At 48.1% G+C, this 13,175-nt stretch overlaps 1 protein-coding gene and 1 non-coding gene across 15 annotated transcripts in view; both read left to right on the top strand.

Moving 5' to 3' along the window:
* The first annotated feature begins 277 nt into the window (after window positions 1-277).
* Window positions 278-13,175, top strand: part of LOC129045653 (uncharacterized) — a 163,351-nt gene continuing 150,453 nt past the window's right edge. For 9 of the 14 annotated variants that reach the window (XR_010410002.1, XR_010409999.1, XR_008505679.2 and 6 more), the window contains exons 1-3: window positions 657-1,055; window positions 1,454-1,946; window positions 5,697-5,824. Coding sequence is in view for 2 of the 14 variants with exons in the window: in XM_054506331.2 (XP_054362306.1) it covers window positions 5,704-5,824 (121 nt within the window). In the remaining 12 variants the exon portion in view is untranslated. The other 5 variants (XR_010410003.1, XM_064586087.1, XR_010410000.1 and 2 more) reach the window with 5 other exon arrangements.
* On the top strand, window positions 738-809 carry TRNAE-UUC (transfer RNA glutamic acid (anticodon UUC)). The gene has a single exon. It is a non-coding gene; the product is annotated as a tRNA-Glu (tRNA).

The following is a 13,175-nucleotide window of genomic DNA, read 5'->3' as shown; positions in this document are numbered from 1 at the left end:
CCAACACTGCTTGCAGGAGGGGGCTTGCTCCAGGTTTATAAGCTACTCTTACAAACCACCATCGCCTACTGCGGGTGACACAGATCCTGCCTTTTGCCGTGGAGTCAACAGAACCTGGAATGCTGCGGGCTTCCAGGCAGCCCCCGCTCTCGTTTCTGGAGAGGACAGAGAAACTTTCCCGGGCCGGGCCCAGCGCGAGCCGCGCGGCGAGGCGACGCGGGGCGGCAGGCGGGCAGAGCCCGGCCCGGGGGCGCCGGCGCGCAGCGGGTCCAGACGCGGAGGCCCCGGCGGGGCGGAGGCCGGGCGCGGCGGGCTCCGAGCGGCTGCCCCGCGGCTGGGACACCCGCTCCAGGCTGGCCTCCGCTGTGGCGGCGTGAGACTCCCCCCGCACCGGTTTCTTCTTCCCGAGTCTAACCCTCAACACCAGTCCTTTCGCACTCTGCGGGACTTCCTGTGCGGAATTAGGAACAATGACTCATCCAATCGACTCGGGTGGAGACGTGGTGTCTAGAACCAGGGGACTGGATGAGCTCACAAAGGACGCGAGGGTGGAAAGATTCCGCGGCCCTTGGCAAGGAGCTGAGCAGAGCGGGGGCCCGCAAGGGGTTAAGGGCGCCACCGGATCCCCGCAGGCGCAGAAGCAGAAGCAGGTCTGACGCCGGAGGACAGGGGAGGCGGCGGGCGGAAGCCGCTGGGAACGACTCAATTTACCAAGGCTTACGACTTCCTCCGTTGTCTCCCACATGGTCTAGCGGTTAGGATTCCTGGTTTTCACCCAGGCGGCCCGGGTTCGACTCCCGGTGTGGGAACGCCGAATCTTTTAGGAAACAGAAAAGCCGATTCAGGCCCTCCTCGGCTCCTCAACCAGAAGGCTGGTGTTTTTAGAAAAACCTATAACCCAATTTCAGAGCAGCAGGGAAGCTCGGGCCTGAAGGGAATCCGGGCGTCCCGCCCCAAACCCGGCGCGGCTGGCGGAAGCAGGCGGGGAGGCAGTAGTAGCTCCGACAGTGAGCAAGTTAGCTTTTGAAATAGGGGATGGAATCCGAGTGAAGAAGGTGGGTCGGGCCCTAAAGTACCCGTTCGGCTGGTACTACTGATGTAACTGCTCCTTGTTCTGTGGCTATGGAGCGGGTGACCGAGCGGTGCCCTTCTTTGGAAGAAAAAGGAAAGACGCATGTGGGGACATTAGAAGGCTTTTAAGTCGCCTAAAGCCATTTTACCGAGGACAGCAAGATTGCCAGGAAAGACGTATCATTAAGGGCAGCGTAGCTCCGCGTCGGGTCTGTGGGGTTAGCCGTCGGGCGAGCTCCCTCCGCCCGTTCTGTGGGGAGGGGAGGGAAGAAGGGGAACTTGGGTTCTTGTAACTGTCGAGGAGCGAGGCACGGGCCGGGGACGCCACTTCCTTCTCCAGCCCCAGCATGTATTTGACACATTCTGTTCTTCAAACTTCTAGAACCCATGGGATGCTGAACTAGAATTGGGAATCTCAGCGTCGATGTGTCACAAGAGGGCTTCCAACTGTCACCCCGAGAAGTGTTTCCTCGGCTGTAATCGTTTATCTTGCTTATCGCTCCAAACATTTGCCATTAGGAAAATCCTCAAGGCGTTCAGAAGCCACGCTCCTTTCCCACTGGTGTTGAATTTTTGGAAGCCTCCCCGGTTGTTCCCAGACTGCCACCAACACTGAGACATGACCGTGAAAAAGACTTGGTGTCCCTGTGACTTTGAAATTTGCTCTCCTTTGAAAGTCCTTTGGGATTCTTAGGGTCGCAAAACAAAATGTCATCCTTCATGAGAAAATTACTAGGCGGAAAATACACATTTATTCAAAATCCCTAATAAAGGGCTTGGAGGAGAAATTTATCGTCAGCTGATAATCTGCATTTATGGAATCAAGTAGGACAGAACTGATAAGAAGATAAAAAGCCCAATCATCATAACAATAGGTAATATTTATTGAGCACTTGCTATGAACCAGGCTAAATGCTTTATGTACCCTTTTTAATTTAATCCTTATTTTGTTATTAGATAATATTATTATGCCTCTATCAGCCAGGGGCCCAGTAGGAAACTGATGACAGATTCTTAGCAGAGAATTTAATAAAGGGACTATTGCAGGTTTATTTAGAGTTTAGGGAAACAAAGAATAATGCAGTCAGTCCTGGGGCTCCTGGGTCTAAATGGAGAAGGGGAGGGAGGGTCGCTGATAGAGCGGGCTGCCAGTGAGGAGTTGTGTTTTTTTTGTTTATTTGTTTCCTTCAAAATTTGCTTTTATCTAGCAGGTGAGTTCTATTCACATGAAGGCTGTCAAATGTACTCAGCCTATGAATAATTCATTTTCATAAAATAGATTTTGGGGCTCACGGATTTGACAAAAGCTTTCTTTAGATGCCTATGATACTTGAGACTCAGAGCATAGTAGATATTTCTAAAGACATGCTTAAGAAAATGAAAGAGTTTAACTTTTTGGGGAAATGGTTGAGTTATATTCGGCATTCTCATAGCCTTGCATTTTTGCAAAACATTTTGCCATAATTTTTATTAATCATTCTCATAATCAGTCTTTAGATTCAATGACTATTTGGGCTGCAAAGGTACTTAGCAGTTATTTAATTGAGCCCCTCATTTTAGTCATGAAGTCATGGGTCTGGGATTTTATTCCTCTGATTCCTTGGTATTGGACTTTCAATTTACCCATAAAAAATGGAGTCTCTGCATGGTGTCCTGGCCAGACACCACTCTCTCCAAATCCTGGCTTCAGGGAAGGGGCTTGGGTGCAGAAAACATGAATTTTAAAATTTTGTTGTATCTGGCTTTTGGTCAGTGTTCACCGAATAGCTACATGAATATAGTCATAACAAATTTTGAGGTTTTTTTTTAATTCACCATATAAACATTTCTAGACAGTGAGGATCTTTATTTGGGATATTTGAACTAGTCACAGGTTCTCGATATGCTTCCATTTTTGCATATGGTCATAAAGTCTGAGGGAGTGTGCATGAAGATTGCTGTATGCCCATCCACGTGTGTATTTATAGTCCTAGAGATTTGTAACTATGTTCCCTCAGAGATATAAGCTGCATGCAAAAAGTATCTTAAATAATCACAGCATTAAAACTTAATACAGGAAAGGGAAGGCAAATACAAAATTTAACACACCCACGTTCTAAAGCTGAATAACTTGGAAAAACACAGAATACTTGGAAAATCACTGGAACAAATAATCAAAAAATCAATTTGCAAACACCTAGAAGACCACAGGGTCCTGGGTAATCATGGCACATTGCTTTGTGAAAAACAAAGCTTATCGGATAAAGCTCATTTCCTTCTGTCACAGAGTGACAGGCACGGTAGATGGGGGGAGCGGTCAAAATAATGTATCCCCATTTAAGAAACCCTGGGATTTTGCCCTTTGTTGTGTACTCGTGAAGAAAACGTAGGCTATTGCCGTCTGGCAAGGACACGTCAAACCGAAGTTCAAGGCTGGGCTTCCCCCAGATGGGCAGCTTACACTCAGTCTATGCAAAAATGACCTCGTCCTTTACCAAGCCTCTGCTTGATTCCTTCAAGTGTCATTCAGGTGGTGTTGATGCAAATTACTTCATCGGTTCCTCAGTTCCCTGGACTCTAGAAGGGGGTGATAATAGGACCCGCGTCCTGGCATTGTGGAGATGAGATCTGAAAGTGCACGCAAAGGGCTTGGCCCAGGGCGGGGCTGGTGGCCACTAGTGGCCCTCACCCTTAGTGCGAGTATCCCCGTGGTTATCACGTTTGGTTCCTCTTTCTCCTCTACTTCCCATCACAACGTTACATCTGATCATTTCTACCTTTTCAGTGGTGCCCACGTATGTTGGCATCGATTTCCCCTGCTGCTGGGTCAGATCGTCTTGCTCTGTGGGCTGTCGGAATAGGCGCCAAACTGGTTTCTCTGTCCCCAACACACCCATCTCTTCATCTCACATTCTGTTGCTTGTCACACAGCTCAGAGCTGAGCACGCAGCTGCCCTGGGCCTACACCTGCAGGGCTTCGCCTACTGTGAACTCCCAACCCACCTTTGCAGCGTAATTCCTACCTCTTCCCTCTGTGCATCACAGATTCCCGTTAATTTCTCCCTGGGTCCTGTGTCTGCCTTCACTCCCTGTTTCCTCTGTGAAATGCTCTTGTGCCCTTTCTCTAAATATCTGCGTCTTGCCCATCCTTTAAGGCTTACTTCAAGTGTCATGTCCTTCTCGGAGCTTCCCCTACCTTTCCTGCCACCGGGAACCTCTTCTGATGCCCCTTAGTGTCCTGTGTACCCGCCTTCTGATACTTATTCCTCTCTAACTTCAGGCCTTATCTTAGATGTCATTTCCTCCCAAGGTCTGCCTTGCCCCACTGACAGGTGACATGCTTGGCTCTGCACGTTTCTCTCTCATTGCATTCCCCACACCTGCCATGGCGCCCCAGGATTATGTGCTCCAGGGCCCTGCACACGGTAAATACTTAATAAATGTGTGTTGAGGGAAGGTGTGAGCTGGACAAGGACTGTATTGTCCTGAGGAACACCTGAGGCTCCAAGTTACAGAAAGCCACTGGAACTAGTTAGGGCCCAAGGGAATCATTAGCTTATGTAACCGAACTGTGGGAAGTGGGGGTAGTGGGATTGGCCTCAAGAACCACCAGCCCAGTGTTCTCTCTCTCTCTCTCCCTCTCTGTCAGATTTATTCTCATCTCTCATGGGCAAGCTGCTTCCACACGGCAAGGGATCTGGGCCCTGCCAGCTCCATGTTCATTCTGCACAGCTTCCCCAGCGGAGACGGAAGGCCTTTCTTAGTTTCTGTTGGAAAGTGCTGGGGAGAAATTCGGCCTCACCTGGGCCCCATGCCCTCCTGATGGTTGGATGCGCATGGGGTGTTGTGGTTGGCAGCCCTCGTCAGAATCCCATGGGGGAGAGGAAGGAGGAACAGGGATTCGAAGTAAGCCAGATAAATTAAATAGTGGTGATGGTCACACCATTTTGTGAATGTACGAGAAACCTCTCAGTTGTGAAAGACTGAATTTTATGGTATGTGAGTTATATCCCAATAAAAAAATAATAATGAAAAGATAAGCCAGAAATAAAATCTTGCTGGCAAAATAAACATTTTTATATTCCCTTTTTTCGAGCCATTCATTTATTCAGCCAACATTTATAGTGTGCCTATGATGTGATGACCACTGACCTAGATTGACAGTTTAGTTGGGGAATCATGCACACACACACACACATCAGCTAAGAAACTTGGATTTCATTCTCATTGTGATGGGAAACCTCTGGAGGGTTAAGCATGGAGACAGTTCCACCCCAGGATGAGACTCCCCGGATTCGAGGGCCTGGCCCTCTGCTTGTGGTCGGAACTGACCACACTTTTGTTCGAAGAGGAGAATGTTTTGGCAGGTCTCGCGAGATGGCTTTATAACCTCGTTTTCAGAATTTGGCAATTTTGTCATAAAATAAAGTTTCCTTTTGGGGTAACCCAGATCACATCATACTTTGTTTTCAGCCCATTTGCCCAAAGTTAACCAAACTGCAGAGTTTGAAGGCGCAGTTGCCAAGTCTGCCCTCACTTTGGACACCGACTGCGAGTTTGGGGGGCTTGCCAAAACCACCCTCAGGTTTGATGCTCTGCTAGAAGGACCCACAGAACTCACTGAAAGCTGTTATGGTTTATTACAGGGTAAGGATGCAGAATGAAATCATTCAAAGGAAGAGACACAGAGGGCAGAGTCTGGAGTGTTCCAAATGCCAAACTTCCATTGCCTTCTCTCTCCATGGAATCAGGATGCATTACCCTCCCGGTATTGGTATGTGACAATATGCATTGAATATTGCCCACCAGAGAAGCTCATCTTAGTTTTTACTGGGGCTTTATTATGTAGGCGTGATTGATTGATCACCCACGTGGTTGAACTCAGTCTCTAGGTTGACTGATAACAAGCGACCCAGAGCCCTGACCCTAAATCACATGGTCTTTCTGACATGGCCAGCTCGCCCCTAAAACTATCAGGTGTGTCCAACACCTGTCCTAAGGAAAGATACTCCTATCAGGTATGACATAGATTACTTCCCAGAGGCTGAGGGCAAAGGTCAGACCTCTTTCCGGGCAAGTTCAAATTCTTTACTATGCATCATTTTTTTTTTTTTTTTCTAATTTTCTCCTCATTAGATATAGAGGAGAGAGGATTGGTTATTGCCACAAACTGCCAAAACATGGGTAAGTGCTTGGGACAGCAGCTCACCCTGGCTCTGGCTGCCCTCCCAGCTTCTCTCCAGACTTCCCAAGGGGAAGTTCCAAAAAGAGGGGTATGGAGGGGCTGTGGGGAATAGCAGTCTTTCTCCGAGGCCCACGCTCTTTGGCTGGCTGCCTCACAGCCCCGGGCTCTGATTTTCAAATGGAAACAGTGGGCCTTTGGGATGTGTTTGGTGCTTCATCAGAACCCCAGGTTAGTTTGAGGAACGTCACCTGCATTAGGATTTCCACTGGAAGCTCAAAAGCAAAAGTTACAGAATTGCATGTGGAAAACGGAGGCCTTATAAGGAATTTGTCCAGATCTGGCAGCATTTGAGAGTGGACCTGGGGAGCTTCCCCTGCCCCGTACCCCCACCCCCAGTGGGTCTTGGCTACATTGGCTGACATCTGCAGGAGTCTGGGTGCATCACCTTCCACCCTGACCTTCTCACTGTGTATAAACTTAGCGAATCTGTTTGCCAAAGGCAGTGACCCCCACCATTTATTTCTTGCCTCTGGGTGCTTTCTGGTCTAGGAGACTGAGGGATTTTCTTGTGGATGGTGGGGGTGGGGTGGGGCGGGCTGTTGCAGGCAGCCGGTGGTAGGAAGGGAGGAGATGGAGGAGCGTGTGCGTGGGAGCGTGGCTGGGGTTCTGTTGCGTAGCTGACCTGCTGTGACAGACCTCTCAGGAGCACCAACTGTGCCCTGCACAGTTCCATGGGCCTCTGGTTCCATTGCAGCCGGCATAGATTTGATGTTTCGGGTGATGATTTTCTGGCAGATGGCAGCAAAGTGTCTTGAGGAAGATGTGACTTTCCTAATTTGCGCAAAGGTACTACTGCGGTACTTGTTAGGTTATTTTTTATAAGTCTTGCAAATTTCCCCATCCCTTCTGATCTTGCTACACTATGTGAGGAATCAGTCAAAGCCCCTGTGCCACTAATTATTTTGTAAGTTGGGCACGTTCGTGTTGGCACATAGCTTCTTGCACACACTTTGTGTGTGATTGTGGGACACACGGGAAAGGTGACTTGTGCAAATTTCATGCAATGCCGCTTAGCATATAACATGCAGCAAGAGCCAAAAACATGGTTCTTCCTTTCACCTGGTAATTCTACTTCCAGAAATCAACTTTGAGGGAAGAATCAGAGAAGAGCAAAGAAATAGATTTATGAACGAGGATAGATTTATGAGCAAGGATATTTTTCCTTACAGCATCATCTATCATTAAAAATGTGGGAAGCAATAAAATGATAAAAATAGGAGAATGAATGAACAAATGGTATATCCATATGATGGAATATTGTACAGCTGGTGTTATTTACAGTCAAGATTATTTTAGGATACAGAAGAAAGCAGGATCCCAAACTATATGTGTAGCGTGGGTCCAACTTTGTATCCCATATTAATATGTTTATATAAGTAAACACACACACATAAAAACTGGAAAGAAATATACTAAAAAGTTAACGGTGGCTATTTCTGGATGGTAGAATTACAAGAGATTTTTGTCCTTTTACGCTTATTTTAACTTTCCAACTTCTTTGAAATGAGTATATATTGCTTTTATAGTCACAAACATTTTTCCCTGAAATATATCTATACATCTTGGTAGTCTATGTTGAGTGTTAGGAAAGGTCCTTTCTTGGGCTCTCAGTCCACCTCCCCACCCCCCAGCACAAGGAGAGTTCAGGGCCGTCCAACCTTCTGTCAGCCTTTACTTGCTCTTCTTACCTTCCAGACTTGGGGTTCCGGGCTGACCCCTTCAGTGGGCAGTGCGGGCAGTGAAGGGACAAGGCTCCAGGCTCTGCTACACCAGCCCCCCATGTCCTCCCCCAGGGTGGGGTGGGCAGTCCATCTTCTCATCCAGAAACAAAACCTGGATGCCCTAGGCCTCACACAGGAAATGCCAGGTGAGTTGTATGTGAGAGTCTTTGAATAAACCAGTTATCTGGTAACCCTTCACGAGAGGCTCTTCTCCAGAGTTTAAAGACTGTTTAAGCACACAACTTGGATCTCGTTAGATTTTCTTTATCTGGTAACTTCCTCTTGTCAGGGTGCTGCCTTGCCTTATTGCTCTGTTGCAAATGAAAATCAAAGTCGTTTTTTCCTTTTAAAATTATTTTCAGGTTGAATTTTGATCCATTACTCCTTCGCTGGATGTGGAAGGCCCCGGGGAGATTTATCAAAATGAATTTCTATTTGAGTTCTTATCTGAGGGTTAGCAGAAACAACTGGTATTTTCACAAGCTGGAAAGAGGCCAGTGTCAGGTGTCACAAGTACGACAATAAAAAGGGAAAATAGAATTCATTCCCTATGAGGCTCCGCAATGATAAAAACATAATGAAAAGCTTGGATATTTATTTATTTATTAAGATTTTATTTATTTATTTGACAGAGAGAGACACAGCGAGAGAGGGAACACAAGCAAGGGGAGTGGGAGAGGGAGAAGCAGGCTTCCCGCGGAGCAGGGAGGCCTGTGCGGGGCTCTATCCCAGGACCCTGAGATCCTGACCTGAGCCGAAGGCAGACGCTTAACGACTGAGCCACCCAGGCGCCCCAAAACTTGGATATTTAAAGAGAGCTCTCTACCTTTTAAACTTGATCTTCTGATGACATGATAAAAGTATACTTCTATGCATATGCGTATATACATAGAAAGTCATTCTGCTTCCAAGAAAGTTAGACCCCAAGGGTTCATAAATTTCCGGTCTCCTATCCAATTACTCCTTTGCTCAGGTGGTGTCCGCCACAGGGCCAAGAGACTTCTAGGAAAGGGAGACAGAGTAAGTAAGTCTACAGCTCTTCCCTCAGGTAAATTATGATTCAATTTGAAATGTTTTGCAACTTCTGGTGAGTCTATAACTATTTCAAAATAAGTTTAAAGAAGGGCGCCTGGGTGGCTCAGTTGGTTAAGCATTTGCCTTCGGCTCAGGTCAGGATCCCAGGGTCCCTGCTCAGTGGGGGCGTCTGTTTCTCCCTATGCCCCTCCCCCTGCTCATACTCTCTCTCTCAAATAAATAAATAAAAAATCTTAAAAAAAAAGAAAAGTTAAAAGAAGTTAAGTGAGAAGGATAAACATAAGGAGCTAGGGGATTATGTAGATTGAACGCACCAATTGCAAGTCTGCCACCATCTCTAGGTCTGTGACCCGGAGGTAAATGTAGATGCTGGTCAGTGGAGGGTAACGGGCTTACAAGTAGAGGGTAGAGTGCGTGCAGAGACACCGGAAGTGAAAAACGCAGTTCTACCTTTCCACCACCAGACCAAGGAAGCAACACTTGTATTTTCCTTGAACACTTTTTGGGGTTAGGTTGGGGGAAGGGACGTTGCTAGCGTTGGTTGTATGGGGTTATTTTTTGTTTTGTTGTTGTTGTCGTTGTTGTTGACTTTTCGATGGCTTGGTGTAGATGTCTGTCCCTGGCGTTGCAGCTGAATTCCAGTGTGGACACTTGAGTTCCTTTCCTCACCACTGACTTGCCCAATGCCCAGGGCTGAGTTGGGTCAAACAAGTGCAACAGCTCTGAGGGATCAAGTGTGCAGCCAACGGAGGATTCTTTCTTAAGTTCATGTCATGAATTCGTGCACCAGCCTCTGCTTGGGCCACCAGCCACTGACGAGTAAAATGACCTCAGCGACCAGATGCCAAGCAGAAGGCCTTGCCCTCGAGACAATGTTGCTTCACTGGTTCTGCCTGCCCCGGATGCTGAAGCTAGACCAAACCTTTTCGGGCGAGATTCTCGACCAGCCAAAACTTTGCAAAAGCCAACATTTCTGGTCAGGGAACCTTGGCTACTTCCACGAGCCTTTTGGAAGCACAAAAGCTGGTCCCCCACAGCGAGTGGTTGCCCGGCACACAGCTCTGAATGGAGTGCTTGGCAAATCCCTTTCGCTTCACCCTGTAACGGGAGCTCAGGCTCCCTCTCTGGCAAGAACACACTGGAAAATTCCCCGGACGTAGAGAGCTGGCTCTATTTCCTAGCAATTCTACGAAGTTCTCTCTCTGTGATGGTAAAAATGGAGCAGCCTACACATCTTCAGATCACTGGGATCTAAAACAAAGAGTCCCCAGGACATTCTGACAAGAAACAGGCAGGGCCCTACTTTTCAGCCTGGAGCTTTCAGAATTTAGAATCAATCTGGCCTCCAAGTTTCGGTCACAGTGACTGCTTCAACTCGGGGCCTGCTGGGACGTAAGTGGGTCCCCGAATATTTTGAATTTCTTGGCAAAGCTGTCCCAGACCGTGTAACCTTCGTCATCTGAAAGCAAAGACAAATAGCTACGAGATTTACAGAGAAATAAAGCTGGGGGGCGGGTGAGGGGAATCAAGCAGCCCTGGGAGCACAGCTTCAAGTTCGACAGACTTGGAATCGATTCTGCCGATGTGTGACCTTAGGGGCAAATTCTGTATTTTCTTTAAATCCTAGTTCTTCATCTGAAAAGCAATAGAAAACGCAGTGCCTACGTGATAAGGTCAACATGAGGATGTCTAAATAAACACGCAAAGTGCCCAGGAGGCACTCCCAGATTCTTAGCCTTCTCTCTTTCCTCCTGCTCTCCACCCCCTTCTCTGGTCTCCAGAGCTATGATTTTCAAACTTTTAACTGCTGGAACTTTATTTTTTTTTTTAAATATTTAAAAACATTTTATTCATTTGTCAGAGAGAGCGCACACAAGCAGGACGGGTGGCAGGCAGAGAGAAACAGGCTCGAGACCGACGCAGGACTTGACCCCAGGACTCTGCAACATGGCCTGAGCCGAAGGCAGACGCTTAACCGACTGAGCTACCCAGGTGTCCCTCACTGCTGGAACTTTAAAAAAAAATTTCAAATGAATGTGTAGGTAGAAGCCCAACATAGAAAACAGATAAACGCCCCAAGCGGCCGCCAAGGAAGGCCTTGCTTTGTCCCCTCTTCTCCTCCGTGGAAGCTTCCTGCGGTTTCGGTGCCATCGGGCTGGTCTTTCTTGTTTGCTGGGAGACCTGGGGGAATACGGGCACTGTTGATTGCTGCCCTTTGTGCTACTTCCCACCTTCCACTGCTCCCACTCCTCCCAGATCCGGGCAACTGGAATCTTCCCGTGGAGGGCTCCGGTGTGTCTTAGGTTTAAATGAAAGCACTTTGGTTCAGAGTTCTTTCTATGCTGGTGAACGCACTTTTAGGAGGGACAGTGCGACTATCGCCTGAGAGCTCTTGCTGAGCCTGGGGCGTGATTGTTCTCATGCAGGAGTTTGGTGAGAGCTGTGTGAGTTCTTGTTTTGTGCTCATGTGTCAGAAATGGGGGAGGTGCTTGGTGCCCACCATGCTTACTCGGGTTGGTGTGTTTACCAGATTTTTCTTGACACATAAGAAGGACGGATGGAATTAGTCATGTCAGTGCAAGAAGGGGGTCAGAGGGTAAATCACAAGATGCTTCGTTGTGAACCAAGCTCCAGTGTGACCCGGGCTTTTGTAGGGCCCGGGTCTGCTGTACGTGCCTCTACCTCTGGAGGTAGGCTCTGCACGAGGCTGTTCCTATAGGGACTGCCTCAGAGCATGCCCAGCTGGGTGGGGAAGCCCCAGAGCCATGAGGGCTCTGGCAGGTGCGGCCCACACCCCACCCCCACAGCTTGCCCTACTTCTGCCTCCTTCTCGGGTTGCCCACCATTTCCTTTCCCGCAGGATCATCTATCTGGAGGCTTGTGAGAAGGGGCACCGTCCTCCCTCCGAGGGAGGAGGAATATTTGAGGGCTGGGAAAAGGGCTTCTTTTCCTCTCTGTGTCTCTGATTATAGACTGCTGGGTCTGGAGGACAAGGATAACCTGGAGTCCTGCCCTGAGCGGGGGGTTGGAATGTACAGTAGTGTTTTCAAGACCTTAGTCATCAGTAAACAAAGCTATTATGCTCTGTGTCTCATGTGCTCTCTCTTCTGCTGGGTCGCCTGTGGTTGCCATGGATATGGCTTTGTCTTTGGAGGCCTATAACCAAGGAGGATTTAAGTAAATCCTCGTGGGTCAATATTTCCATACCCCACCCCACCTCACTGCACAGCCCCCCCACCCCCCAAGAAAATAGAGAGAAGGAAAAAGAAAATAAGGCCACCCTTAAACAACTCCAAGAAATCCTAAACAGTTCTGCAGTCATCACCAAAACAACAACAGACACGCCAGGCTTTAATTGCGGGACTTAAAGGGCACGCATTTTTAAACAGTACTCAGAAAGATGAGGTGCATTAATGGTTCTGATTGCAGCAAGTGCAAATGATGGTATTTCCCGGTTGAGTGTTTTGGACAATATAAAGTTACATTTTGTTTTCTTGCCAGTGCTTAGTTTTTAGAATGCTTCTTGATCTGCTGTTTCGAAGATGTGTCATATTCCCGCATATAAACGAACCTGTGTTTCAAGCAAACAGTAGTTGTTTCTGACACGGAGGATTCGGTGACACTTGGGAATGACTACGGAAGATGGGTAGATTGATTGAAGAAGGCTAAAAAAGGAAAGAAGACTGGGTCCTGGGCAGGAATTGAAGGGCTCCAGTGTCTTTGTTTGAAAACACATGCACACTATCCCGGGATTGCTCATAAGTCACTCCAGAGAAAGGTGCTGTCACCTGGTAAAGCAGAGGTCAGAGGCTGAGAGCTGGGATGCGGCCACAGCCCCTCAGTGCTTCGGTTCTTCACTCAAGGGCTGCATCCTTTTTTTTTTTTTTTAAAGATTTTATGTATTTATTTGACAGAGAGAGAGGGAACACAAGCAGGGGGAGCGGGAGAGGGAGAAGCAGGCTTCCCGCTGAGCAAGGAGCCTGATGCGGGGCTCGATCCCAGGACCCTGGGATCATGACCTGAGCCGAAGGCAGACGCCCAACGACTGAGCCACCCAGGCGCCCCAAGGGCTGCATCCTTTTTAATGGGATGCCCTCCGTGTATGTCTCTTCGTGTGTGTTTCC

Source organism: Mirounga angustirostris, unplaced genomic scaffold (genome assembly GCF_029215605.1).
Source record: "Mirounga angustirostris isolate CCGP_5_RB_7025 unplaced genomic scaffold, mMirAng1.0.hap1 SCAF_3, whole genome shotgun sequence".
In the NCBI taxonomy this organism is placed as follows: Eukaryota; Metazoa; Chordata; class Mammalia; order Carnivora; family Phocidae; genus Mirounga; species Mirounga angustirostris.
This window is presented reverse-complemented; position numbering and strand designations above follow the sequence as displayed.